Raw genomic sequence first — 26,750 nt, forward strand, 5'->3', positions numbered from 1 at the left:
CCAAAAAATAAATAAAAATTTTAAAAAAACCAAATGCTTTGTTTCAAAAGTGCTTGAACTTAGTTTATAAACTTAGTTTATAAATAAACTTAGTTTATTCTAAGAGCCTTGAAGATACAACCTCAAACTTTGTTTCCCTCATTAATTTTTTTTTGTGGAATTCTGCCTCTGTTTCGGACTCAGTGCCACCCATTCCCAGGACCCGGCACTGAAAACTCAAAGCTATAGGAGAATTTCGCTTTCAGCCCATCCTATTTTACAAATGAGTACACATGACCATACCACTGTGTAGTTTATACAAAGTTCTGCGTTGGGCAATGTAGGGCTGTGGGCGTTAGTGAGGTACCATCCTTGTTCTCAGGGAGTTAATGTTGTGGGAGAGAGACAGATACAAAGGCAACTAATTATATTGCAAGGCAGAAAGAAAAACTGCTGTAGTGAAAGTGTAAACACGATGCTGTGGTTGCAGAGTGGAAGGAGGAATTAATTTGAACCAGGAGGATCCGGAACAAGGAAGGAAAGAAACTAGTATTTGTTGAGGGCTTAAAAGGTGTAGCATGGACATAATATACACTACCGAATGTAAAATAGATAGCTGGTGGGAAGCAGCTGCATAGCACAGGGAGATCAGCTCGGTGCTTTGTGACCACCTAGAGGGGTGGGATAGGGAGGGTAGGAGGGAGGCTCAAGAGGGAGGTACAGTATGGGGACATGTGTATGCATATTGCTGATTCGCTTTGTTGTGCAACAGAAACTAACACGGTATTGCGAAGCAATTATACTCCAATAAAGATCTATTAGAAAAAAAAAGGTGCCAAAGGCCGGGCTGGTGCTTTCTCTCAGGCTCTGGGAGCAGGTGATGTGTAAAGGGAGCTGGGGGCTCTAGGGGTGTGTTTGGCCACTGGGACCATGTTGGGAAGGTGTGGATTCAAGAAGCAAGGAGACTGTGAGAAGACACCTTTCCACTGACCCTGAGGGACGGAGCCTGGGCCAAGGAGGAGTTTCAGCTTGAGATGGTTTGGTGGGAAACGGGGTTTATAAGGGGAAGCTGCTTTCTATTATAGGAAGGAGGTGGTGGGAGAATTCTAGGCAAAGATTAAGAATGTTAGTAAGAACAGGCCTGGGGTGATGGGAGGACAAACAAAAGGGAAGGGAAATTAAGAGGAAAGACAGGGCCTGCATTTGTGTTGGTGCGTATGAATTTCGGGGGGGGAAGAGAGCAGGGATTTGGGGGTGGACTGGGAGTTGTGACAAGGGCACATATGGGAGGGTCTGTTCAGTGGGGAGAATGATTCAGTCCCAGGGTTCCAAAACAAGCGAAAGCTAGTGGATGTATCTGCTTGCATTGTCCTCTTGGGTGCCGAGCGCTCCGCTATGCTGGCAGCTGTTGGCTGGTCCCTACCGGAGAAGAGAGCAAGTGTCCGTCAGCCAGTCAGCTTTCTCTCCAGACTGAACCTTCCACTTTTTTTTTTTTAATTTTTATTTATTTATTTATTCATTTATTTTTGGCTGTGTTGGGTCTTCATTGCTGCGCGTGGGCTTTCTCTAGTTGCGGCGAGCAGGGGCTGCTCTTTGCTGAGGTGCGCAGGCTTCTCATTGCGGTGGCTTCTCTTGTTGCAGAGCACGGGCTCTAGGCATGTGGGCTTCAGTAGTTGTGGCACGTGGGCTCAGTAGTTGTGGCACACAGGCTTAGTTGCTCCGCCGCATGTGGGATCTTCCTGGACCAGGGCTCGAACCCGTGTCCCCTGCATTGGCAGGCTGATTCTTAACCACTGTGCCACGAGGGAAGTCCTGAAACTTACACTTTTTGAGAGCACAGACTGTCTTCATCAGTGCACCGTTCCCCACAGAGCCTAGGATGGCACTGGGCATGTGGCAGATTTTCACAAACTCATAATTGGTTCATGGCAAGCAAGAAGGAAAATTTCAGTATCGGCAAGAGGCTAGTTATGGACTTTTCAGAGCAGTGGAAATTTGACCTGAAAGTTAACCACACCGTTACAAAGAAGGTAAAAGCCATCGAAGATTTTATGATCAAGAATGATTTCTAATGCCACGATTTTACCGAAAGAAAACTGTCAGTTAATTAACTTCTACAGTAATTTGTTAGCTGTTCATTATACTCTCCTGTTTTGACTAATGAAAATGTTTAGAGCTGCATCTTTATGAAAACTAAGTAGTCCAGGCAGTTTGACTCTCTTAGAATAATTAGAGAATTTTGCATCGTCATCCAGTGGGATGCCTACCTCTCCTGGTGCAGCTTCACAGAATATTTTTTCTGTTTCCTCTTCCTTCCCTCATTAGTGCCTGTTATTTAAGCCCAACTCTTCAACATATCACCATAAAACATTTTACAGACATTTATAGGACTGATCTGGCTGAACTAAACTATTATTAATTTACTTATTAGGATGGTAAGAAGACAAATTTTATCCCTGTGTGAGATGATTTAGGGGAATTTATCATATTAGGGCTTAAAGTTGTTTTTCTAATTTACATGAAGGGCTAAACCAGGAAAGGCAAATGTGTGGTAAATATGCTTCCCTCAGCCCTTCTGTGCCCGTGATACACATCCGTAATTTATAATGTCACTCTTTTCCTCTGAGCCTACATATAACTTCACAATTCTTCTCAACACAGCACTATAAACAGCAAGAGATTGGGATTGGCATGAAAGATGAACTAGACAGGTAACAGCTCCTATAAGACTGTAAACCCCTCACGGGTAGGCACCAGGTCCTTAGTAAATGGATTTTGGAATGAATGATGGACAGAGAAATTGATCAATTAATGGCTACATGAATGATATTTTATTTTTTTTTCCAAAACTGGTCCAGGAAAGCCTTGGGATGCTTGCCTCTCTGTGTTGTAGGGAGAGTGCTTTGTACCGCCACGTGCCTGTGAACACTAGCTCATTGAATGAAATTGTAGGAAAAGAACTTAGAGAATATCTAGTGACAACTTTTCAGTTTTACAGAGATGAAAATAAGGTGCAGAGATGGCCTCCATCTAAAGGGCAGGCTCCGAAGGCAGAGCCACTCTGTCGTTTTCCACACCTTACTGACTGCGTGGCCTTTGGCCTTTACGTTGCTTCTTCATCTGCAAAGTGGGAAGAGTGATCTTGTCTGCCTTGCAGGGTTATTGTGAAGCTTTAACAAGATAAGGAATTACAATAGTGCAGTGCCTGGCATATGGTAAATACTAAAACAAAATATTAACTTTCTCCTTTTTCCTTCCTTTTCATTAATATTAGCTGAACCAGTGATGGTACTGTAAGTAGTTTTATCATAAGGTTTATCATATTATGTTATGCTGTGTTTCCCCCTCCCCCGTACTTTCAATGAATTGGAAGCCTATGCTAAACCATCCCCATTTTATATACATAGAAACTAAGACAAAGAGAATATAGGAATGGAGTCTTATTAAATAAGAATGAAACATTTTTTATATGGAAAATGTAACATTCCTAAATTCATTGCTCTTTTCTTTGGCTAATCATCTTGTTTCATAATACATAACATGCTTCATAGAAAATGTATTTATAAAAGTTGTCATTAAATAATGCAGGGGTGAAATTTAATAAAAAATGAGTGGGCTGAATTGCCCTTTAAAAAAGCCTCAATGTTTACATTATATATTCCAAACTTCAGGTCAGTCATTAGTTGGGGAGGTTAAGGGCTTTATGTTGGTTGCCAGGAAGCACACAAAGGCAGCAGGGACGGATGAAACAAACAAGGCCACATTGCTGGGAAGGTGGCCTTCAGAGGCGAGCGCTTCACTGGGTCGGAAACCTTGCAGCTGTGTCACCTCACGCCTCCACACAAGAAAATGGAGTTTAAAACCACAACATGTGAATAGAAGCAAGGTTAGCCAAAGAGATTTTGAGAAATTGCTTTTCTAATGCATTTTAAATGAGTATTAGATGTTGCATTCTGTGTCAGTTGCTATAAACACGGGGGAAACTTTTACACTTTTAAAAATCAAGCCAGGTTAAACAGAGTATAAGGAGGGGATGTTTTAAAACAATTCAACAGTGGGTTTTGAAAATAAACTGTGGAATTAAGGAAGTGCGGGGGGGGGGGTTGAGAGCTTTCATTCCCTGCCTCTGGGCTTGAACTTTTTGCCTCCTAATTGAGTACCTTGAAATGTACTTTGATTCTGGAATTCGATTGCTAAGTTGTTTCTTTTCAAAGGCACCTGTTGAAGGAAAAGAAAAAGCAAAAGAAAAATACTTAGGGAGTTGAAGGCTGTTAAAAAGAGTTAAAGCCATTATGAGTTGCCAGAATGCTACCCTTGCGTTGAACAAAGGATCCCAGCCCGGGCCAGAGAACCCAGAGAGAATTTCACAAGGTGCAACTGCAGGGGAAGATGCCTGCATAGCCCTGCTTGAAAACCAACTCAGCCTGGGCGACTTTGTCCAAATACAAAGAGTCTTTGAGGTAAGTGTTAATCTTATTTCCCGGAGACTTTGAGTTGCTCATGAAGGAGACCAGGATGAAACAGAAAGAGATTTTTCTCTTAAAAGTTTTTTTTTTTTTTTTAAATATACTTAATGGTTAAAACAGGGAATTGAAAAGAATTGGTGAGACCTGGATTTAACACCAGAGTAACTTTATCCCTCAGTTCTTCGGGACAAATCATATTATTTAGTATGAAATTGCTGCTGTTGAATATCATTACCATCCAGGAAGGAAAATGAATTCTTGGACAAATTTTTTTCTTAGAGATCAACATATTTTTGGAAAACAAAGTTACGATGGTGACAGGGGGAAGCCAGATCTCTAGGGTGACTCCCAATAATAACTGTCCTTGCAGGTAACATGGAAGTATCCCTCTGGAAATGCAAATAGCCACTTCCCTGTGTGCAAACATTCTCCCCTGCCTCACCCCAAGCGACACAGCTCCTTTTCAAAGCAGATTGTGGCACTTCATTGTCCCAGACCCCATGGGAGGGACCAGTCTGCCACTCTTTTTGTAAATATTGGAGCAATGCCAATGAAAACAAAATTTTTAAAATTTTATTTCAATTCTACATATAAAATAAACCTTAGGAATTTTAACTATAAATGAATAAGTTCCTTCTCTCTATCTTAATTAATTTTGAATTCTGCAGCTATGCCTAATGAACAGCATATATCAAAATGATTCTTAGCTTCTCATGCTGATAGGAAGAAGTGCTCTTCCGTGCTGTGGAATTTAGGTAGACATGAGCCTCCATCCTTTCTACTGCATTACAGTTGCTAAAATATGATCTCAGGGCTTCAGAATGTCCTCTGGGGGTGCTTGAGAATGTCATATTAATTTGAAACAGACACACAATGTTTGGGAATACCACCTTGAAATTAATAAAGCATGATGAAATCTCACCGTTATATTGGCCTGTAATTGGCACAAATTTTAATCTTTACCTATCCAAAAAAAAAAAAGAGTTGCTAACCACTGAAATACTCTACCATACCCTGTTTTGTATAACAAGTTAAATTTTACCTGTGTTGATAATGTCCCAATAGTATCAATCATTTCTTTTTAATAGAATCTATCATATTTAGTAGCAAAGACATGCTCTGCCCTACACTTTTCTCATTTTAATCTTCATGTATTTGCAGTTCATCCAAACCCATTTGTCTGAAAGATTTTAGTGCTGCCCATGTCCAATGCCCCAAATGAATCTGGCATATGTTGATAGACATAGCAAACATTTTGACAGCATGAGGACATTCAGAAAAATGTAACAGCAGACTATGACAGCTTTGACTCTGGAATGAACAGAAATGTGGCAGTTTTTTTCCGGTGTTAAGAACACAAAGTTGAACGCTAGGGTCTATTAGGAGCCTCAACTGTATAAAGTCAATGTGTTAGAAAGTGAAACTGCTATAAAAGTTTAGGGGGTGGGTGTTCTTTTCAAATTACCAATTAGTCTGGAGTGAACCCAAGTGAAATAGGAAAATTCGATCTCAAGATATATATATTTTTAACTTTAAATGTTTCAAAGGCTGGATCACTTATTTTGAAATTAACCAGTTGGAAAAGCAGGTACCACCGATGGACCAAAAGGGAGAAAGAAATTGCTATTCAGAGCTTGCATGAACCTAGACAATCTAATTACAATCTTTTTAAAAAATCTAATTTTAAAAAAGAAATTGAGCTTTGCAAGCATACTTCAAGAAAAATGAAGTCCATCGATTTTTAATAGACTCAACAGACAGAATGGAACGATCCAATGGCAAATGTACAACCAGGAATAAAAGTTAGGCCCTTGAGACAACACGGTTTCCACACACAGCATGGACACCTAGAGAAGAATCATATACTAGATGATTTCTGTGGACTCTCTTCCATCTGCCATGAGCGTTGTGCCCACAGGCCACAGGTGTAGATTGTTGTGAAAAGAAAAATTGCCCTCAGGGGCTATCCTGCAGCACAGAACCCCAAAGTCAGTGATTTGTAGTCCAGTCACTAAAGACATGCTCTTGGAATGCCACGATTCTGGCACTGGATCCTTTCATCTCCTATTTTGTTTTTTGTACCCAGATTGCTTATTTGGAGCTGAAGAGTTTTCAGACAGTAGGTAAAGTCCATGTCCTTAAATAGCAGTAGCAATGCTTAATTGAAAAATGGGAAGCTGAGTCTTTCTGTAGTCAATGTTTCACATATGTTTCCAAATGAGATATTACATACCATATAAATCTTAGTAGTAACATTTAGGAATGAAGTGAGTAATGCTTATGTTTATTGCATGATGGTATATGAGTCAGAATCACTTAGTGTTTAAGAGTCAGGGGTCAGACTTCTTGGATTTGAGTCCCAGTTTTGCCATGGACAATGAGACTTTGTGCAAATTGCTTAATCTCTCTGAGCCTCAGTTTCCTTTGTTTCTAACGTGCGAATAACAGGGTTGTTGTGAGGATTAAATGAGGTATTATCCGGAAAGCACTTGGAAGAGTGCTTGACACAGAAAAAGCGCTCAATTAACATAGGTATTATATGTTCACTGAGTAGAGGTTGAACAACATGGTCTTTAACATTCTCTTAATTTTAACTCATACATTTCCTAAAAAAAAATTAAGCTTTGAATAACACTCACAACTATGCTTTTACATTCCTGTTAATTGGGGTAGGAAGTGGAAGCAATGAGTTGCAAAGACACAAATTCACATAGAAGAGTACTAAAGCGTCATCTTTCCATGTCTTACTTCATATTTTATTAGCATGCGAAAGATTTTAAGTGATGTCTTGATCCTCTTCTTTAGAACAAAGAAGTTATCCGGATAGAAGTACTAGAAAAGTAACTTGTGGATTTCTTTTTCTTTCAAGTGATGGTGTCCAAAAAGTCATATATCAGCTCGCAGGGAATGAAACTTGTATTATTCATAGAATTGTAAAATGCTTGTTACTTAAGCTTTCCTGTAGCACTTGTAATGCTTAGAGAAATGATGTGGTCTCTGGATATTCATATTATTTTAATCTCAAACATATTTTACATTTTCTTAGATACTTCAAAAGTCAGTTATTGTGTGAGGAAGGATAGCTGTGACTTGCTGATTTATAGGAATTCTGAGAAATAGAAATTATGGTCCAAGGGAAATGGAATTTTGGAAAAGCCGCATTGAGACTTGATGTATACTGACTTTCTTCCAAGACTGTGGCTATGTAGGTTCCTGAATATTTCTTTTCTTTAATTCTCCATTGTTGACCTCTTCATGTCAGGACAGTCTGCTCTTTGATCTTGGAAGCCTTGTTGCCTATTTGGCCTATATCTAGTTTGCCTATACTGCTGGATTCACTGGATTGGGTCCTGACCTGCCTCTGTCAGCAGCTGTGTCTGTATCACCTCCTGGTACATTCTTTCTGGCCCAGAGCCATGGCCTGGCCCTACCCTGTCTACTCCATGCTGCTGTTTGCCAAAGTCCTACTAAATCTTTAGGTTAAATAGCTTGAAATGAAATCTCCTAAACCACATGTAAAAGGTGCACTATTTCTGCTTAAAGTAGGAAGGGCCAAGACAGTTCAGTGTGAGAAAGGAAGAGTAAAAATCCTAACAGGAAGTCCCCGGAGATGTTCGGGGAAGGTTCTCAGAACAAACTTGTCTTGGGGAGCTGAATGGAATCTAAACACAACACACTTGTGCTAACAATCTAAAAAGACCAGAGAAATTCAGAAGGCACTTTTGCAGGTCTGAAAATTGTGCTTAAGGTATAATAAATGGTTAAATCCACAGAATGTATGATATCTTCATGCTTGATTGTCTTTATAAAATTCCCAAGATTCCTGTCTACAGTAGGGCCTATGAACAACGCTTCCTTGTACCAACAGGACAAAGCTGAGAGTTCTGATGCCCTGCTGGGCAGGCTAGACTCTAAGGGAATACAGACAGTAACTGTTATAAAAAATTTAATTACATACATTTACAATTAAATAAATCATATTAACCCCCCCCCAAAAAAAAACAAGAGCAGTACTGGTTGCCTGCTCCACCCCTTCTTTCCTCACCTCCCCCAGGGATGAGAAGGAGAAATGAGTAACCTGCTTGGTGGTGACAGTGTTGGTCTGGATTTTTAAAGTGAGCTGGGGCTAATCTATTAAAAGGCTATGAGATTGAAAAAAATATACAGACAGTCAGATTCCCACCTTTCCATTATTTATCCTTCTTTCTGAACTGTCAGGATTCTCCCAGTTCATTAGGGACCTGCCTTCTCATTGCTCACTGTATCTCCACTATTAAGTTACCCAAATGGACAGGCCTTCCTGGCTATGGCTCATGTCCCAGAACTATTCTTACCTCTTGCTTCTTTCTTTTCTACCCCAGACATCACCATTCCAAACACATAAATAAAATCACCCATCTTTGTTTCATTCCCTTTCCTCAGAACTGTTAGATTTTGCTTGCCTCTGTCAAAATGTGAGACAGTCCATGAAGATCACTAAAAAAAAATTTTTTAAGGTAAGACTGATAGTTAAAAACTGTATATTATGGAATCCAATAAAGTTCCAAAATTAGAAAATCTTTATTTTTATAGGGTGTGCAAACTGTGTAAAATATATAATAGCACATTCATGATAAAGACTTATTTCTTGCTCATATAGAGAGCAGATATTTCTAATAGTCAGGCAGCTCCAAGTAGGGATTCTGGTCCCCAGGCTCCTTCCATCTTCTTCCTTCCACAATGGCCATATGCCAAGCTAGTCATGGGGGAAGAACATGAAGGAGCACGTGGGGAAGGTTTTGTGGGCCAGGTTCCCGTCCCAATTGCAAGGGATCTGGAAAGTGTAGGCAGGCGCGTGCCCAGAAAACATTCTCACCCACAATCCTTAGAGTTAATGGTAGGAAACTTTCCATCTCTCCTAATAAACCAGCGTGCTTATTTCATAGATTAAGGAAAGTCGTGTGCCTAATGGTGTTTTGTGTTTTGCCTTAGCTGCCAGGAAGTTCAAAGCTAAATTTAGTGTTCAACTGATACAACTATTCTTAACATAGATTTTTCTGGAACAATTATCTTCTGTTTTCATTATATGATCCTTGCTCTTTTATCTTTGCCTTAATGGTCCAACTGCCTATGTACCTTCTATTGTAACTGAACTAAAACTCTTTCTAGAAATCAGTGGAGGTAAAAATGATGAATCAAAATTTAATATCTTTGAAGTTCAGTAAGATTTTATAAAACACTTCTGTAGGTATCGTGTTATTTGATCCTCTCACCAGCCTGGAATGTAGGCAGGGCAGATATTTTTATTTCCCATTTACACATAAGGAGAATAAAGCTCAAAGATATTTAATTGAGTTATCCCATGGGGCAGAGCCAGGGTTCTGGGGTAGATTGCCAACTTCCCAGCCCATTGTATGGCATGGCTCCCACTGGCCACCAGGCAATCTCCCTTTGAGATTTGCTCTAAGGAATAGGAATCCAATAGAATAAGGACTTCATTAACAAAACGAGCATGTCAAGTTAGTAGCACACAGGCACTGTGCCTTGGTAACTTGGAATTAATGCACAATCAGCAAATAATCAACACTTCCTACAATAAAATCAATGCAGAGAAGGGTGGAAGAATAAAAGGGAAAGATAGGAATAAACTCATTGCTTTTTTATTATTTTTTTCCTTTCTAAAGGCATTCAGTGGAGGCTTGAGAGAAAGTAAACAGGTAAAGCTTAATCTATAACTTTATTCCATAGTACAGAGTACATTCAGCCATCTCAGTCAATCCATCACCTGCTGAACAAAGGCAGCAGGGCAGAGCATTTCTCGCCCCAACTCCCTTAGTGTAATCAAAAAAACCTATTTTTGATGGCAGTAGAAAATCAGTGAACCCTGCAGGCACCCCTCCTCAGCATTAAGGTAAAAGCGTGAAGACAAATCCAACAGCCCTGCAGCTGGCACAATTGGAAACAACAGAGGAATTCTTTGGTGATTTTGTCTGAGTTGCTAGAATTCATGGGTGAGGTTAACAAATGATGCCATCACCAAAACACAAGCAAGTGAAGTTCTTTGTCAACACATATGAAAATTCGCTCTTCCTGAACACTGCTGCCTTTGTGCTAAATTTTGTGACAAGTTCTAACAGCTTCATGCCTTTTCTAATTTCTCTGTGTGCTTTCATAACAGGTGCTTATAAAAATTAATCTTGGTCAAAGAGGGTGGTGAAGAGTGCTTTTGGGGGACAGACATTTTAACCTTAAGCTTTGGCCAGGACTGAAGCAGAGAAGGCAACCAAGAAACTGGTCATAAAGGAGAAAAAGAAAACAAAGATGCCTATTGCTATTCATTTGTAGTGTATCAACTTAGCCAGACCTTTAGACCTAGGGCACAGCCTACCTTTGTAATTTCCTGAAAATTAAAAAAGGAAAATGAAGAAAGACAACTGGAGAACTATAATTTGTGCTATTTTGATTTCACATTTGTCCTGTGTTAGCAAGTATAGCACACCCAATGATGAGACAAGACCCCACCAACTTTGTTGCTAGAAATAGGAACCCTCTGAATTGTCTCTTGTTGATTTCTGACCTTTGCCTGAAGCTCTGCCTCACGCTTGCTCAGACACGAATCCCTTGGGTCTTTTCTCCCCTCATCACATCTTACCGCCATATTGTGGATAAGCATCTTGTGAGATATTGATTCTCTGGGCACCAGCATTCTCTACTGAGGACTTCCAGGGACACAGTTTTCCTCTACTCCATCACCTCCCATGTTCTCCCTCCCTAATTCTCTCAACACCCCTGAGGCCAGGTTGTCACACTGGTCTTCCTCCAGATCTGTCCAATATGGTGGCCATGGGCCACATGTGGCTATTTAAGTTAAAATGAAATAAAGTTAGAATTTAATAAAATAAAAAATTCAGTTACTCACAAGCACCAGCCACATCTAAAGTATTCAGTAGGCTCATGTAGCTTGTAGGCACCACATCGGATAGTGCAGATTATAGAAGATTTTCTTCATCACAGAAACTGCTATTGGATAAGGCTGTTTCCGACCTTTCTCTTGGTATCCTACTAACTTGTTCCCCTTCCTCACTTCTGGCCACATTTATATGGCCAAGGGGCTACTTTCAGCACCTTAATCCCCCTGGAAATATACCAGGCTGCTCATTCCTTAGAGCCTGGAGGCCAAACTGATTATTGGCCCCAGAGATACCAGAAAATATTTTCCTTTACTTTAGTCTAAGACCTATCTCTCCACTTTCCTAGGGCTGTAAAGAATGGGAACATCCATTTCTTTCAAGGGAATCCTTACCTCCGCCTTCAAGGCCCCCTCCCCTCACCACTGGTATTCAGTCTGGATTTATGGTTCCAACAAGTCAGTCACAAAGTTATCTGACACTGGCACATTACCCAAATTGTTCATGCTGGTGGTATTTTAGTTACTTGAATGCTTTAACAGTATTCCTGTTTTAGGACCTATCAAATGCTGGTGCCTCATGTTGGAATATTCCCGCTTCCCTCCCTCCAATCTCCAGCCAACTCCTACTCATACTTCATGTTTAAATACCACCATCCCAGAAAGTCTTCTCTCACTACCCAGGCTGGGTTAGCACCTTATCCTGTTCCTGTTTTCTCTCTTCATAGCTCCTGTGTGTTCTTTTCTTTCTCTAATTGCAGATGCTCTGATTAAGTACAAGTAGAGCCATGTAGAAGGATCAAGCTGGCAGAGAGAAATCAGTGTGAGACCCCAGAACGTGGCGACCCTGGGTGCAAATGAGATTATCTTGAGGAAAGAGCAGAGTGTCTAAGACAGGATCTTAGGGAAATCCTTCAAGGGGGTAGAGAAACAACTGGAGTCCATACCATAAATAAAGAAGCAGGGTTATTTCCTGGAAGTTGAGGGAGGAGAAACAAACAAACAGAAAAAAGGGGTGCAGTCAGTCATATACAATTTTTATGATTCCTATTTATTTAACAGTTCTTTTATTATTAAAAGAAAAAGAAGGAATACATTATTTTCATTGTACAAAATCAAAGTTACACATGAAAATCTCCTCTTACCATGGCTTACCCTTAGCAACTACAGTACCCTGGGTAACTACTCTTAATGTTGCATACTTCTAGTGTATTTTTCATTCATTTCTACCCATATATGCATGTACACATATCACATGTAGCTTTATTTTACATACAGTGTATTTTACATATAATATATATTACATATTTTATTTTGTGCATTCAAGGAAGAGTGCCACATAAATAGCTGCTAATCATGTGAAAAGATACTCAAACTCACTAGGAATTGGATTTGAAACTTCTTCAAAAAAGAAGACATCCTTTTTCATTCATCAGCTTGGCAAAGATTAAAAAGATCAGTAATGTTTACTGTTGGCAAAGAATCAGGGAAATGAACACTATTACTAAGATTGTAAATTGTGAAGGCTTTTTTGGTAGGCAATTCTCTGTAATATATCAAATGTAAAATGTATCAAATGCATACTTTTTGAACGAGCAATTCCAAGTCTACAAGCTATCCTAAATAAATTATGACAGATACAGAAATAAAATTTGTATAAAAATATTCATTTTAATATTGTCAGTAAAATGGAGTATTTAAAACACCCCAAATATTCATCAATAAATTAATGGATAAATGAATTATGGTATACTTCTACTACTCAGCTATTAAAAAGAATAAGGAAGACATAAGATTGCCAAGATTTACTGTTCAGTGAAAAAAAGAAAATTGCACAACAGTGCATAATCATATTCTAAAATGAAAAATGTATGTATTTTCCATAATTGAGACCTTGTGTGTCAAGGTCTCAATTATGGAAAAATAAAACTGTGCTTGTAGCAGGGTGAGGTATGGCAGATGGCTTTGTGGACTCCTTATCTATACCATAATTCAATGCAAAGATAAATGTTATTAAAATGTCAGTATATCTTAATAGCCTAAAGACTCGGTGCTGCTATTTTCTAAATGTATGGTCTAACAATGCTGAATTTAAAAGCAGCACCTTTTATAGATACTTTGGCTCTCTATGAAGTATTTTTCTCCATCACCTTCCTTTCATTGAACTTTAGCATTAAGAGAGAGACTAGAGAGAGCCATTGTTGCCTTTATTTTTCAGGTGAGGAAACCAAAATCCAAATGAAGGGATTTGTCCATTTGAGTTGTTGGCAAAACCAGAACATCACCCAAAGTGGTCTGATTTCCATTTTTGTCTCTTTTCTCTTAGTGAACAATGCTAAACTTTACTCAAATTTATTTCTCATTTTCCAACATTATTTTACACGGTATGATTCTATAACTTGACCATTGTTCACTACTCTGACCCCTCCCCAAACTGGCTATTATTGGTAAAACAGATGAGCACCACTTCTACAATATAGATGAGAATATTAACAATACATTCATTCATTTACTGATTCTGACAACAGATATTTATTGAATGTTTACCCTATGGAAGTTGAAAACCACTGAGACCCAGACCTTCCCTCATGGAGAGCTATATTGACAAATAACCTTGGAGTTATTCTGTAATCACTCAGTGCTCTGAGGAGAGAGCAATGTTGGGGGAACACATAGCTCACATTGGGGAGGGGACTCCGGGGAGGCTTCCTGGAGGAAGTAATATCCAGGCTGCCATCTGACAGAAGGGCATCACTCAGGCAGGTAAATGCGGCTTGGGAGAGTAGTTTTCTAGAAAGAAGATGCGAAGTACAAAGTCTGCTTGGGCAGAAACAGTGTGATGCTTTTTGAAGAAGTCAGAAAACTCGTCTGCAAAGGGGAAAGGAAGGAAAGATAAGGCTGGAGCATCAAGCCAGAACCATCAAGAGGGCCTTAGAGAACTGTGTTAAAGAGACGGACAAAGAGACGGACAGATAAAGAAGATGTGGTACATATATACAATGGAGTATTACTCAGCCATAAAAAGGAACGAAATTGGGTCATTTGTAGAGACATGGATGGACCTAGAGACTGTCATACAGAGTGAAGTAAGTCAGAAAGAGAAAAACAAATATCGTATATTAACGCATGTATGTGGAATCTAGAAAAATGGTACAGATGAACCGGTTTGCAAGGCAGAAATAGAGACACAGATGTAGAGAACAAATGTATGGACACCAAGGGGGGAAGTGGGTGGTGGTGGTGGTGGTGGTGGGATGAATTGGGAGATTGGGATTGACATATATACGCTAATATGTATAAAATAGATAACTAGTAAGGACCTACTGTATAAAAAATAAATAAATAAAATAAAATTTTTTAAAAAATGTATGCACCCTTAGGTTCATTTCAGCATTATTTATAACAGTCAATATGTGGAAGCAACCTAAGTGTCCATCAATAGATGAATGGGTAAAGAAGAAGTGATACACACACACACACACACACACACACACACACATAAATAAATAAAGAGATGGATATTGGGGGGCTGTATGGAGCCACTGACATGTTTTAATCATGGGAATGACATGATGGGATTGGCATTTTGGAAATGATCACTAAGGTTGTATTTTTTGAAAATGGTTCAGGGGTGGAGGTGGGAGCAGGACCGAAAGGAGGCGGAGAGGCCACTTAGAGGGCTGGTACAATGGCCTGCCTGCACAGCAGAGATTAGTGGAGAGATTCAGGAGTGACGGTGCACAGAACTCGTTGATCAATTGAGTGTATTAAGGTGGTAACATACATTGAGTTGGGGAACACAGGAAGAGAAATGAGTATTTTTTTTTCTCCTTGAACTTTTTATTTTGAAAAATATCAAACCTACAGAAATTTGAAAGTGGCAAGACGAGTGCAGTGAATATATACCCTCCACCCAGATTCAGCAATTGTTAATATTTTGCTGCCTGGGTAGCTTATAAACAACAGAAATTTATTTCTCACAGTTCTGGAGGCTGGGAGTCTGAGATCAGGGTACAAGCATGGGTGGGTGAGGGCCCACTCCCAGGCTGTAGACTTCTTGTTATGTCTTCACATGGTGGAAGGGGCTAGGGAGCTCTCTGAGGTCTCTTTTATAAGAGCACTAATTCCATCTATAAGGGCTCCATCTTCATAACCTATCACTTCCCAATGGTCCCACCTCTTAATATCATCACATGGGGCATTAAGACTTCAACTTGTGAATTTTGGGGGGACATGGATATTCAGAACATAGCACATGGTTTTACCTCAGTCATTTAAAAGTTATTTCAGGCACGATGATAGTTTGCCCCAATTAGCTCAAAATATATCTCCTAGGAACAAGGGTCTTCTTCTAAATAACAACAATGAAATTATCTTACCCAGCAAATTTAACTTCATATATTATCTAATAAAAATGTGTGTATTAAAATATCCCTGTTTGTCCTGGTAATGTCTTTCATGTTTTGGTTTTTTTTTTAAATTATAGATCCCTTCAGGATCACACATTTCCTTTAGTTTCCTTTAATCTAGAAGCATTATCTTACTTTTTCTCATCTATCATGACACAGATATTTTTGAAGGGTCATGTCAGATGTCTAGAACATCTCACAATCTGGATTTTCTTATTGATTCTTCACTGTTAGATTTAGGTTCACCATTTTTGGCAAGGATACTACGTAAGAAATGTTATGTCCACCTCTTGAATGACATCAGAGGCACAGCATGTCAATTTGTCTCATTACTGGTGATGCTATAAGTTGGATCCCTTGATAAAGTGGGTCCACTAGAGTTCTATCTTGTAAAGGTACCAGTGGCGTGGTACCTTGATATTGTGTTACAGTATTCTTCAATAACTTTCGCCCATTAGTTTGAGCATTAATTGATGATCTTTGCTTGAAACAATGACTACATAGGCTTGGAAAATGGTGACTTTTAAATTCTTTTGATCCTTGTTTATTCTCAATGTAGCATTCCTCTGTAATAAAGAGGCTTCCTCTTTCTCACTCCCTTTTCTCTCTTCCTTCTATTATCTGTTTGTCTGTCTGTCTCTCTGTATCTTGGGTGTTACTACAGACTCGTGGATTCATTTATTCTATTCAATGCATTATTATCTATTACCATCATTATTCTTTCTGATACTGAAATTGCCCAAGTTTGGACAGTGTGAGCCCCTTCAAGCCAGCTCCTGCATCCTTTTTACATCTTTCCATCAATCTTTTATCACTTCCTTGCTTTCTGGCAGAGCTTCTGCTTAACAGTCAACCTTAATCAACTGTGGACTTTGGTCAGTGAACAGACACTGGTAAATGCTGCCAGAAAAAATACTGGAGCTTCTCCCACCATTGATGTGGTATGATTAGAATACTAAAGTTCTGGGGAAGGAAAAACCCCCAAAGCAGCCTGTCATTAAGGCCAAATTCTTTTTTTTTTTTCAGTTTGATGAGTTTTTAAAAAAAATTTTTTATTGGAGTATAGTTGCTTTACAATGTTGTGTTAGTTTCTGCTGTACAGCAAAGTGAATCAGCTATACGTAAACGTATATCCCCTCCTTTTTGGATTTCCTTCCCATTTGGGTCACCACAGAGCACTGAGTAGAGTTCCCTGTGCTTTACGGTAGGTTCTCATTAGTTATCTATTTTATACATAGTATCAATAGTGTATATATGTCAATCCCAATCTCCCAGTTCATCCCACCCCCGCCTTCCCCCCTTGGTATCCATATGTTTGTTCTCTACATCTGTGTCTCTATTTCTGCTTTGCCAATAAGTCATCTGCACCATTTTTCTAGACTCCATATATAAGTGATATTATACAATATTTGTTTTTCTCTTTCTGACTTATTTCACTCTGTATGACAGTTTCTAGTTCCATCCACGTCTCTGCAAATGGCACTATTTCGTTCCTTCTTATGGCTGAGTAATATTCCATTGTATACATGTACCACATCTTCTTTATCCATTCCTCTGTTGATGGACATTTAGGTTGCTTGCATGTCCTGGCTATTGTAAATAGTGCTGCAATGAACATTGGGGTGCATGTATCTTTTTGAATTATGGTTTTCTCCGGGTATATGCCCAGTAGTGGGATTGCTGGGTCATATGGTAGTTCTATTTTTAGTTTGTTAAGGAACTTCCATACTGTTCTCCATAGTGGCTGTATCAATTTACATTCCCACCAACAGTGTAGGAGGGTTCCCTTTTCTCCATACCTTTTCCAGCATTTATTGTTTGTAGATTTTTTGATGATGGCCATTCTGACTGGTGTGAGGTGATACTCATTGTAGTCTCGATTTGCATTTCTCTAATAATTAGTGATGTTGAGCATCTTTTCATGTGCCTCTTGGCCATCTGTATTGTCTTCTTTGGAGAAATGTCTATTTAGGTCTTCTGCCCATTTTTTGATTGGGTTGTTTGTTTTTTTGATATTGAGCTGCATGAGCTGTTTGTATATTTTGGAAATTAATCCCCTGTCAGTTGCTTCTTTTGCAAATATTTTCTCCCATTCTGAGAGCTGTCTTTTCATCTTATTTATGGTTTCCTTTGCAGTGCAAAAGCTTTTAAGTTTCATTAGGTCCCATTTGTTTATTTTTGTTTTTGTTTTCATTATTTTAGGAGGTGGGTCAAAAAAGATCTTGCTGTGATTTATGTCAAAGTGTGTTCTCCCTGTGTTTTCCTCTAAGAATTTGATAGTGTCTGGCCTTACATTTAGGTCTTTAATCCATTTTAAGTTTATTTTTGTATGTGGTGTTAGGGAGTGTTCTAATTTCATTCTTTTACATGTAGCTGTCCAGTTTTCCCAGCACCACTTATTGAAGAGACTGTCTTTTCTCCATCATATATTCTTGCCTCCTATGTCATAGATTAGGTGACCGTAGGTGCGTGGGAGGCCGAATTCTTCAGCAGAAGAGCTGAGGAGGAGATTAAGGGTGTGTGTATATGTGTGTGTGGGGGGCTGTATCTTAGTGGCTTGAAGCCACATGGAGGGAGGTTCATGAAAAACTAACAAGTATTTATATCTATATTTTATCAATGGCTGCGTTGCCTATGGGATTTTCTCAATGGCCGTGTTGCCTATGGGATTTTCTCAATGGCCCTTTGTTGTCACGTCACTGTCTGCCCTCTTGTTGTCTCCCATTCTGCCCACCTGCCCTTTCTGACACTATTCTCTTCCCATCTGTTTAAACAAACAACAAAAGCGAATACCAAATTCTTCTTCTCTCCTTTAGAGCAGCTTGAACCTTTTGCTTTCTTGATCAATGTCTTTCATGGGCCTCAGGTTTCACTTTCTAACTAAATAGAAGTCTCAAGAAATTTTCTCAAACCAAGATATTTTGGCATCAAATATTAACTTGGTACATTTTTCACCTTATAAGGACTGGAAAGAATCCAATAAAGGATTTAGTTAAAGGTTTTTAATCTTCTTGGTAAGAACCGTTTCAGTGGAGGTGAAGGGAAAGAAGCTGGACTGCAAAGGTTGAGTAAATTGGAGGAGAGAAAATTGAGACAGTGTGTGAATGTGATTCCTTTGAGATGGTTGTTTGGAAGGAGAAGGTGGGGCAGTAGCTGAAAGCAGATGGGAATGTCAGGGAAGATTTTTAACAGTTCAAGTAATTTGATTATGTTGAAATGCTTATGAAAAGGAGTCAATAGAGAGCAAGAGAAGAGAGTCACTGAGGTGGTGGGGGAAGGACATATCCAGGAAACAGGAGAATTTCTGTTACCACAGGAAGGAAGGAAAGAAATGGCTACAGATGCAGGTCAATCTCTATGTGTGTGCAGAAAACTGAGGAAGTTCCCATCTGATTGATGTCCCCTACCCCTCTTCCTCCTCCTATTTTCCTTCTTCATTGCTGTGAATTAGTAGTCAGACTTCTCTGTTAGGAATGGACAGGGAAATGATGAAGTACGTGTTTGAAGAAAGTGAAAATAAGGGTAAGAGTTCAGCCAGGAAACATGGAAGCATTCCTAGTAGCATAGGAGGGACCTTTTGAGGTAGGAGATCATGCATTTTATTACTGTGGCACCATTCTGCCCATTTCTGTGATATTTGTTCAGCAGCCTGGATGTAGTCATGGAGAAGATGCTTTTCCAGGGCTAGTGTTTTGCTAGACACCTGGGATGGAAGTGTAACAGAGAAAAGGAATGAGTATAATGGCCAGAGATTGGTTGAAGTGTTGGATTTCTGGTTTGAGAAGGATACGAAGAGCAGGAAGGAGCTGATAATTTGGTTTAAAAAATTTTCCCCTGGAACCTGGGTTGGAATCTTTCTGACTTTTTAGTCATTTCCTGCTTACTATATTGATTCAAAGTTCATATGTAAATTTTAAGTAGATCAACAGAAAGCTTTAGGGTTCTAAGTAAATAGCTTTTAGCGAAATTGCATGAGACCATTTGGGTATACACATTCCAACCTCATCTTTTTCTGTTTTTTTGATGAATGTGCTATCCTAGAGAGAATCAGATTTTGTTGAAGTCAACATATTTGTGGCATGATGAAAGTGGTTAGGAACTGGAAATCCTAGATTCTAAGCCTATTTCTGCCAACAGTGAGCTATGTGACCTCAGAGAAGTCTTTTTAATTCTCTGGGGCTCAGTTTCTTCCTTTTAAATGAAGGTTTTGGTGTAGATTCTCTAAACTTTCTTCCAGCTCTAACATGCCTGAAGTTCATGGATGTGTGCAATTCTTTGACTCCGTCTGTGGTTTCCAGTGAAGAGAGAGGAATTGTTTTTTGTTTTTTTTTTTTTTTGTGAATTGACACGTATTTATTACCTCTTCTTCCCCAGGTTTCACTGAGGATAATAAATGAACTCTAACAAAGAAAATAGAATATGAAATGTCATTAGAAAATGACTGCAAAACAGTTTTGGAAAGTAGAGAACAGTAAAATATGTTCACAGACTTAACCAAGAAGGGTAAAATGGTCAATGTACTAGGTTCTGAAGGGCCCTGGCTTTCCTAATAACTGCTCTGGATGCTACAAGTGAAGGAAGCAATACCTTCAAAATTTGGACAAAAGATATTTTCTATATGAAATTCTATATTCAACCAAAATAAATATAAAGGCAAAATAAGCAGCTTGGACATCGAAATATCCAGATGCACTTTTAAAGTTAGCTATTGGAAAATGTGCTAGAGCAAAATGAAGGAGTTAATAAAGGAAGAACAAATTATAGTATCTAGGGAAGAGTGGACTCCAGGAGAGAGGTGAGCGGTACTGCCAGGGTGTCAACATTGTATGTGGCACAGAGAGCAATCAGCAGACAGAAACCAAAGAATGGAGGGATTCAGAAGCAAAGACTTTAGGGAGAAAAATGAATGAAGCTTGTTAGGAAAGGTATGATGGATCATTTGGAAAAAAGAAAATACATATGTATAGCAAATCATGTAGGTAAGAAATTAATTATATAGGGACTTGATTATACAAATTATAGAAAATCCATACCATGGAATACTATACAGTCATTAAGAAGAATGAGAACAAATCTACTTGTATTTCCATACAAATTGTGAAATTTTTTGTTCTAGTTCTGTGAAAAATGCCAGTGGTAGTTTGATAGGGATTGCATTAAATCTGTAGATTGCTTTGGGTAGTATAGTCATTTTCACAATGTTGATTCTTCCAATCCAAGAACATGGTATATCTCTCCATCTATTTGTATCACCTTTAATTTCTTTCATCAGTGTCTTATAATTTTCTGCATACAGGTCTTTTGTCTCCTTAGGTAGGTTTATTCCTAGATATTTTATTCTTTTCGTTGCAATGGTAAATGGGAGTGTTTTCTTAATTTCACTTTCAGATTTTTCATCATTAGTATATAGGAATGCCAGAGATTTCTGTGCATTAATTTTGTATCCTGCTACTTTACCAAATTCATTGATTAGCTCTAGTAGTTTTCTGGTGGCATCTTTAGTATTCTCTATGTATAGTATCATGTCATCTGCAAACAGTGACAGCTTTACTTCTTCTTTTCCAATTTAGATTCCTTTTATTTCTTTTTCTTCTCTGATTGCTGTGGCTAAAACTTCCAAAACTATGTTGAATAATTGTGGTGAGAGTGGGCAACCTTGTCTTGTTCCTGATCTTAGTGGAAATGGTTTCAGTTTTTCACCATTGAGGATGATGTTGGCTGTGGGTTTGTCATATATGGCCTTTATTATGTTGAGGAAAGTTCCCTCTATGCCTACTTTCTGCAGGGTTTTTATCATAAATGGGTGTTGAATTTTGTCGAAAGCTTTCTCTGCATCGATTGAGATGATCATATGGTTTTTCTCCTTCAATTTGTTAATATGGTGTATCACATTGATTGATTTGTGTATATTGAAGAATCCTTGCATTCCTGGAATAAACCCCACTTGATCATGGTGTATGATCCTTTTAATGTGCTGTTGGATTCTGTTTGCTAGTATTTTGTTGAGGATTTTTGCATCTATGTTCATCAGTGATATTGGCCTGTAGTTTTCTTTTTTCAGACATCTTTGGTTTTGGTATCAGGGTGATGGTGGCCTCGTAGAATGAGTTTGGGAGTGTTCCTCCCTCTGCTATATTTTGGAAGAGTTTGAGAAGGATAGGTGTTAGCTCTTCTCTAAATGTTTGATAGAATTCGCCTGTGAAGCCATCTGGTCCTGGGCTTTTGTTTGTTGGAAGATTTTTAATCACAGTTTCAATTTCAGTGCTTGTGATTGGTCTGTTCATATTTTCTATTTCTTCCTGGTTCAGTCTCGGCAGGTTGTGCATTTCTAAGAATCTGTCCATTTCTTCCAGGTTGTCCATTTTATTGGCATAGAGTTGCTTGTAGTAATCTCTCATGATCCTTTGTATTTCTGCAGTGTCACTTGTTACTTCCCCTTTTTCATTTCTAATTCTAAGAGCAGTTGTTTTTAAAAACCATGTATGTTTATCCTACCGTAAGGATATTTCCAAATGAAGATCAAAGAAGCTCAAATGTCTCTTGGCTACACCATTCCACTGGTCAGGCTCATCCCTCCAAGTTTTTAAGCTTAGGCAAAACAGATGATAGTGATAAACATGGTTTAGGTCCATAGCAGAAAATTAAAGACTTCCATAGACTTAGAGAAAAATATTATGACACTTACACTTCTCAGGGAATATGATCTTTATTTAAAAGAGAAAGATTTATTGACTTTTTATCCTGCAGCTGCAATTCACTTCTAATTTACCAGTTGGATAGGAAATCTAACTGTTGAATTTGTGGTTTGGGAGAGTTTAGTTCTAAACCTTAAATTCAGTATGGGGGTTTCAAGGCCTGTGTCTTTGTTAGTCACAAAAATTTAACTCCATTCAGATTGGTGAGCTCTTGAATCATTGATATCATAATGTAAATGAAAATTAAAACCAACTAAAATCCATTGAAGCAAGAAAAAATAGCAGTATGAACCTTGGCTGGAAGACTAGTCTCTTCTGTTGTTCAATCTCTCATGAATGTTCATTGGTAGATGAAAATTGCAAGGGATGGTATAAACTGATGCATCTGTTTGAAATAACATATCTAATCTTCTGCTCCAGAAGATGTTCACAGGGTTTGACAGCAAACTCTAATACATATTCATAACCAATGCACTTTGTGACCAAGGGAAATTGAGGCAAGTGCAATGGAATGAAGTGTGAGGAAGCAGCATGCCAATTTTAAATTTAATTATAGAGATGGGGGGAAGGATGCACTGAGATAGTGTATCTTCATCCAGCTGTCATGGAGCATTACCCAAAAATCATGCTACATATTTGACAGAAGAAATATTATTTTTGGTTAAGTACTTGATAAAACCAGCAGATTCTGAGGAAAACAAGATTCTGAGATCCTATTAGAAACTGTTTTTTTATGTAGAGAAAAAGAAGCACTGCAGAATTTTAATCATCTAAAAAAAATTTTTTTTTTCAGACTTAAGAAAGATTTCTGGTCCACACAAGATTTCAGTTCATGGAATGTTTTTGACACGTTTAAGTCCTAAATTCAGTTTGAAATTAGGAAAAGCAATAATTAGTGTGATTCTTGTGATTTTTTTTACTTTTGGTAACCTAGAGCCGTGTGTCATTCAATGTGAGCAGCATCCCTGGGCTCCCCACTGCAATGTAAGTACTCGAAGAGCATAGACTTCAACTACCTTGTTCAGAGCTGGTGCTGAGGGCTTAGAATAGTGTTTGGCATGGAGAAGGCACTTAATAAGTGTTTGTTGAATGAATGAATAAATAAATCTACCTCATGATACCTTGTATGATGTACATGTTCAATATATATTCATTAATAAATAGATCAATGGATGGAAATACTTCTCTAAGTGGTTTACAACTTGCCATTTGACATTAATTTTCAGAATCTGAAAGTAAATACTCAACAATGGATAAAGGCTGTGAAACTTGGGTCAGTGACATGTTAACCCACTATCAGCTTTGACAAAGGAGAAAATACCCAGATTTCTGACTAAATTGGATTGTGCTCCCTTTGTAGTTTTAAAGTAGGACTTGTATTCTCGTCTTGGGAAACTCCCTGTTTACAGAGTAGGAAAAAAAAGAAAAAAATTTTTCCCTCATTTCATTATAAAATATTGCTATAGGAAAAAGTTAAGGAAAAAACAAAGATAAACAACATTTCTAAGAGTCGGCAGATTTGGAAAGATTTGTGTCTGCTTTGGGAATGTTTGATCTGTTTTGCCAGCAAGTATGTCAATGTTCAGCCTTCCTAGAACTATTTTTTAGAAACCAGTTGGTGACCCTTAAGAAGAATGAGAATACCCCAGCTTGGTGAGGTATAGGCAATCTCATACTTTGTTAATGGAAATGTAAATTTGTTGAGTCTTCTGGAGGAAGATTTGGCAAAATATATCAAAAACTTGTGCAAATTCTTTGACTCAGCAATTCTGCTTCTAGGGAATTTCCCTCAGGAAATAATTGGGCAAACAAGCAAAGATGTATGTGCAGGAATGTTTGTTGCAGGGTTGTTTATATGAAACGGGAAAGCATTGGGAACAATTGAAGTTTTTATTAACAGGGGTTATAAATTTTATGCCTTTCCATATAATATTGTGTGGCCATTAAAATGATGTTAAAGACCAGTATATATTATACAAGGCATAGCTTCATGGTATGATGTAAAATGGAAAAAGCAGCACACAAAGGTATGTAAATCATGACACCATTTGGTAAATAATGCACAGCTATTTCTGTTTCTGTCTAGGAACAAGTCTGGTAGGCTGATGGCATTACGGAGGATTTTAATTTTTGGCTTATCTATATTTTGTCTTTTCTATAGTAAACAAGGGTTATTTTATGCAAAAAATAAATAATTTTTAAATGTGTTGGCACACTCATATATTGCTAATTGAAAGTACGTGATCTCTTCTTGGTGAAAAAAAGGGCTGTCAAGTTTCTTAAAAAGGGTATATTTTCAGAATTTTGTGCTTAGGCTTAGGGCTCAGTTTTTATATAAGTTACAGTGAAATCCAAAACTTAACAAAGCTCAAAAGCTGAAGCGAATGTAACAGAGTTCATGCTTTTTTTTTTTTCTTAAAGACAGCTCATAAGAACTGACTGTAGCTGCAGAAAATGCTTTCTAGGCAAAAGGAGATGATTTTTTAGAATATTCTTTGAAAGGGATTCAGGAAGACAGGAAGATTTTCTAAAGGTCTAAAGTCGTGCTTGCTGAGATAATCAGCCAGACAGTCTGAGTATATTAGCTTCCTTGCAAGAACAATGAGAGGCCATAGCTGGTTATTTTCTTACTCATAGTTACATAGACATAGAAAAGTAAATTTGTTAACATCATCTTAGAAAGAGCTGAATGAGAATACGTTTTCTAATGGATCATTCACTCTTCAATTTTATTAGAAAAGGAGTTCTAATAGATGCAGGAGTACTAATTATTACTCAAAAAGACCAGACAGAGAATCACAACTAATGAGAGTGAAAGGGTATACTTTAAAAGATTGAGGTAGTTTTTATTTGGAAGGCCTACATTCAATTTAGAACAAATTGTCTATGGGAAGAAGGTTTTGTTAAAGCCATACTAATTAAATTTTCAGTTGAAGGGACTGAGCATTATTTTATGCTCTATGTTTTATAATGAAATCCAATTTCATAAATTCTTAATATTTCCCTAGCTAGAATAAATATATGCTTGTGAATTTAACTTGATGTGGATGTGTCTTCAACAATAATAAATATTGCTTCAATAAAATTGTTTAATGTGGGACTTCCCTGGTGCATATTTATTTAGAATGAAGGATTTTCATGGTAAAACCATGGTTTTATTTTAAAACTAAAAGCAGAAAAAGCTAGTGAGTGAACAATTAGTAATAGAATTGCCAAGTATGTCATACAATTGTGATTCTCTGTCACATTTCATAAATTGGAAGTATTTCTCAAATTTTCCCCCGGTGCATATTGGCATTATCAATGTGCAGAAAATTATAAAGTTGACCGTATATGTTACTTCGGGGAAGAAAATTTATTTTCTTCTTTGTTTATGGTCTATTTGCCATTCCATATTCTAGAATGTAAAAAAGAAATTGTCTTGGTATTTGTCAGTCAGAACAGTTTCTTGTTCGTAGAAATAAAAATAAATTACAAACTTATAGGAAGAAAATACTTTAAGGTTTGGCTTTAAAGTGCTTTTTGTTAAAGGGATAATGATATAGATTTGAGAGGCTGATTGATGTCATTACATAATAGTTTAAAATAACAAGATCGACTTAACTTAGCTTTCAGAAACAGTTTGCAGTTTGGGCTCAAATGAAGTGTTTTTAAGATCAGGTTTCTTTCCGTACTCTTAAAATCTGGGTCACTGAAAAATTTCCATCATCTAAACTTTTTAGTCTAAAAATAATTTAACAAAGATAAGAATAATGGACTTCTGAGTAGTTCAAATGGCTAGATACCAATTATTTCTCAGAAAGTTAATTTAATTAATTAAAAGCTTAGACTAACTTCTATTAAACACTTGAATACTTAGTTCTCACACACGTGGTATCTCAGTTAACCTTTTTTATTAAGACTTTATATTTTTAGAGCAGTTTTAGGTTCACAACAAAGTTAAGGGGAATGTACAGAGATTACACATATACCCCTTACCCTGAAACATGCATACCCTCCCCCATTATCCGCATCCCCACCAGAGTAGTACACTTGTTACAACTCATAAATCTACTTTGACACATCATACTCACCCAAAGTCCACAGTTTGCATTAAGGTTCACTCTTGGTGTTGTACATTCTATGGGTTTGGACGAATGTATCACGACATGTATGCGTTAATGTGGTTCCATACAGAGTAGTTTCACTGCCCTGAAAATTCTCTGTGCTCTGCCTATTCATCGTCCTCTACTTCTCTAATCCCTGGCAACCATTGATCTTTTTACTGTCTCCATAATTTTGCCTTTTCCAGAATGTCATGTAGTTGGAATCATAC

The 26,750-nt window shown here is 38.0% G+C and overlaps 1 protein-coding gene across 1 annotated transcript in view; it reads left to right on the top strand.

Annotated features, from left to right (window-relative positions):
- Nucleotides 1-4,220: 4,220 nt before the first annotated feature.
- WDR49 (WD repeat domain 49) overlaps nt 4,221-26,750 on the top strand; it is a 146,178-nt gene continuing 123,648 nt past the window's right edge. The window contains 1 exon segment of the mRNA XM_061192758.1: nt 4,221-4,439. Coding sequence (XP_061048741.1) covers nt 4,272-4,439 — 168 coding nt within the window. The 5' untranslated portion in view covers nt 4,221-4,271.

The sequence above is a fragment of the Eubalaena glacialis genome, chromosome 6 (genome assembly GCF_028564815.1).
Source record: "Eubalaena glacialis isolate mEubGla1 chromosome 6, mEubGla1.1.hap2.+ XY, whole genome shotgun sequence".
NCBI classification, from domain to species: domain Eukaryota; kingdom Metazoa; phylum Chordata; class Mammalia; order Artiodactyla; family Balaenidae; genus Eubalaena; species Eubalaena glacialis.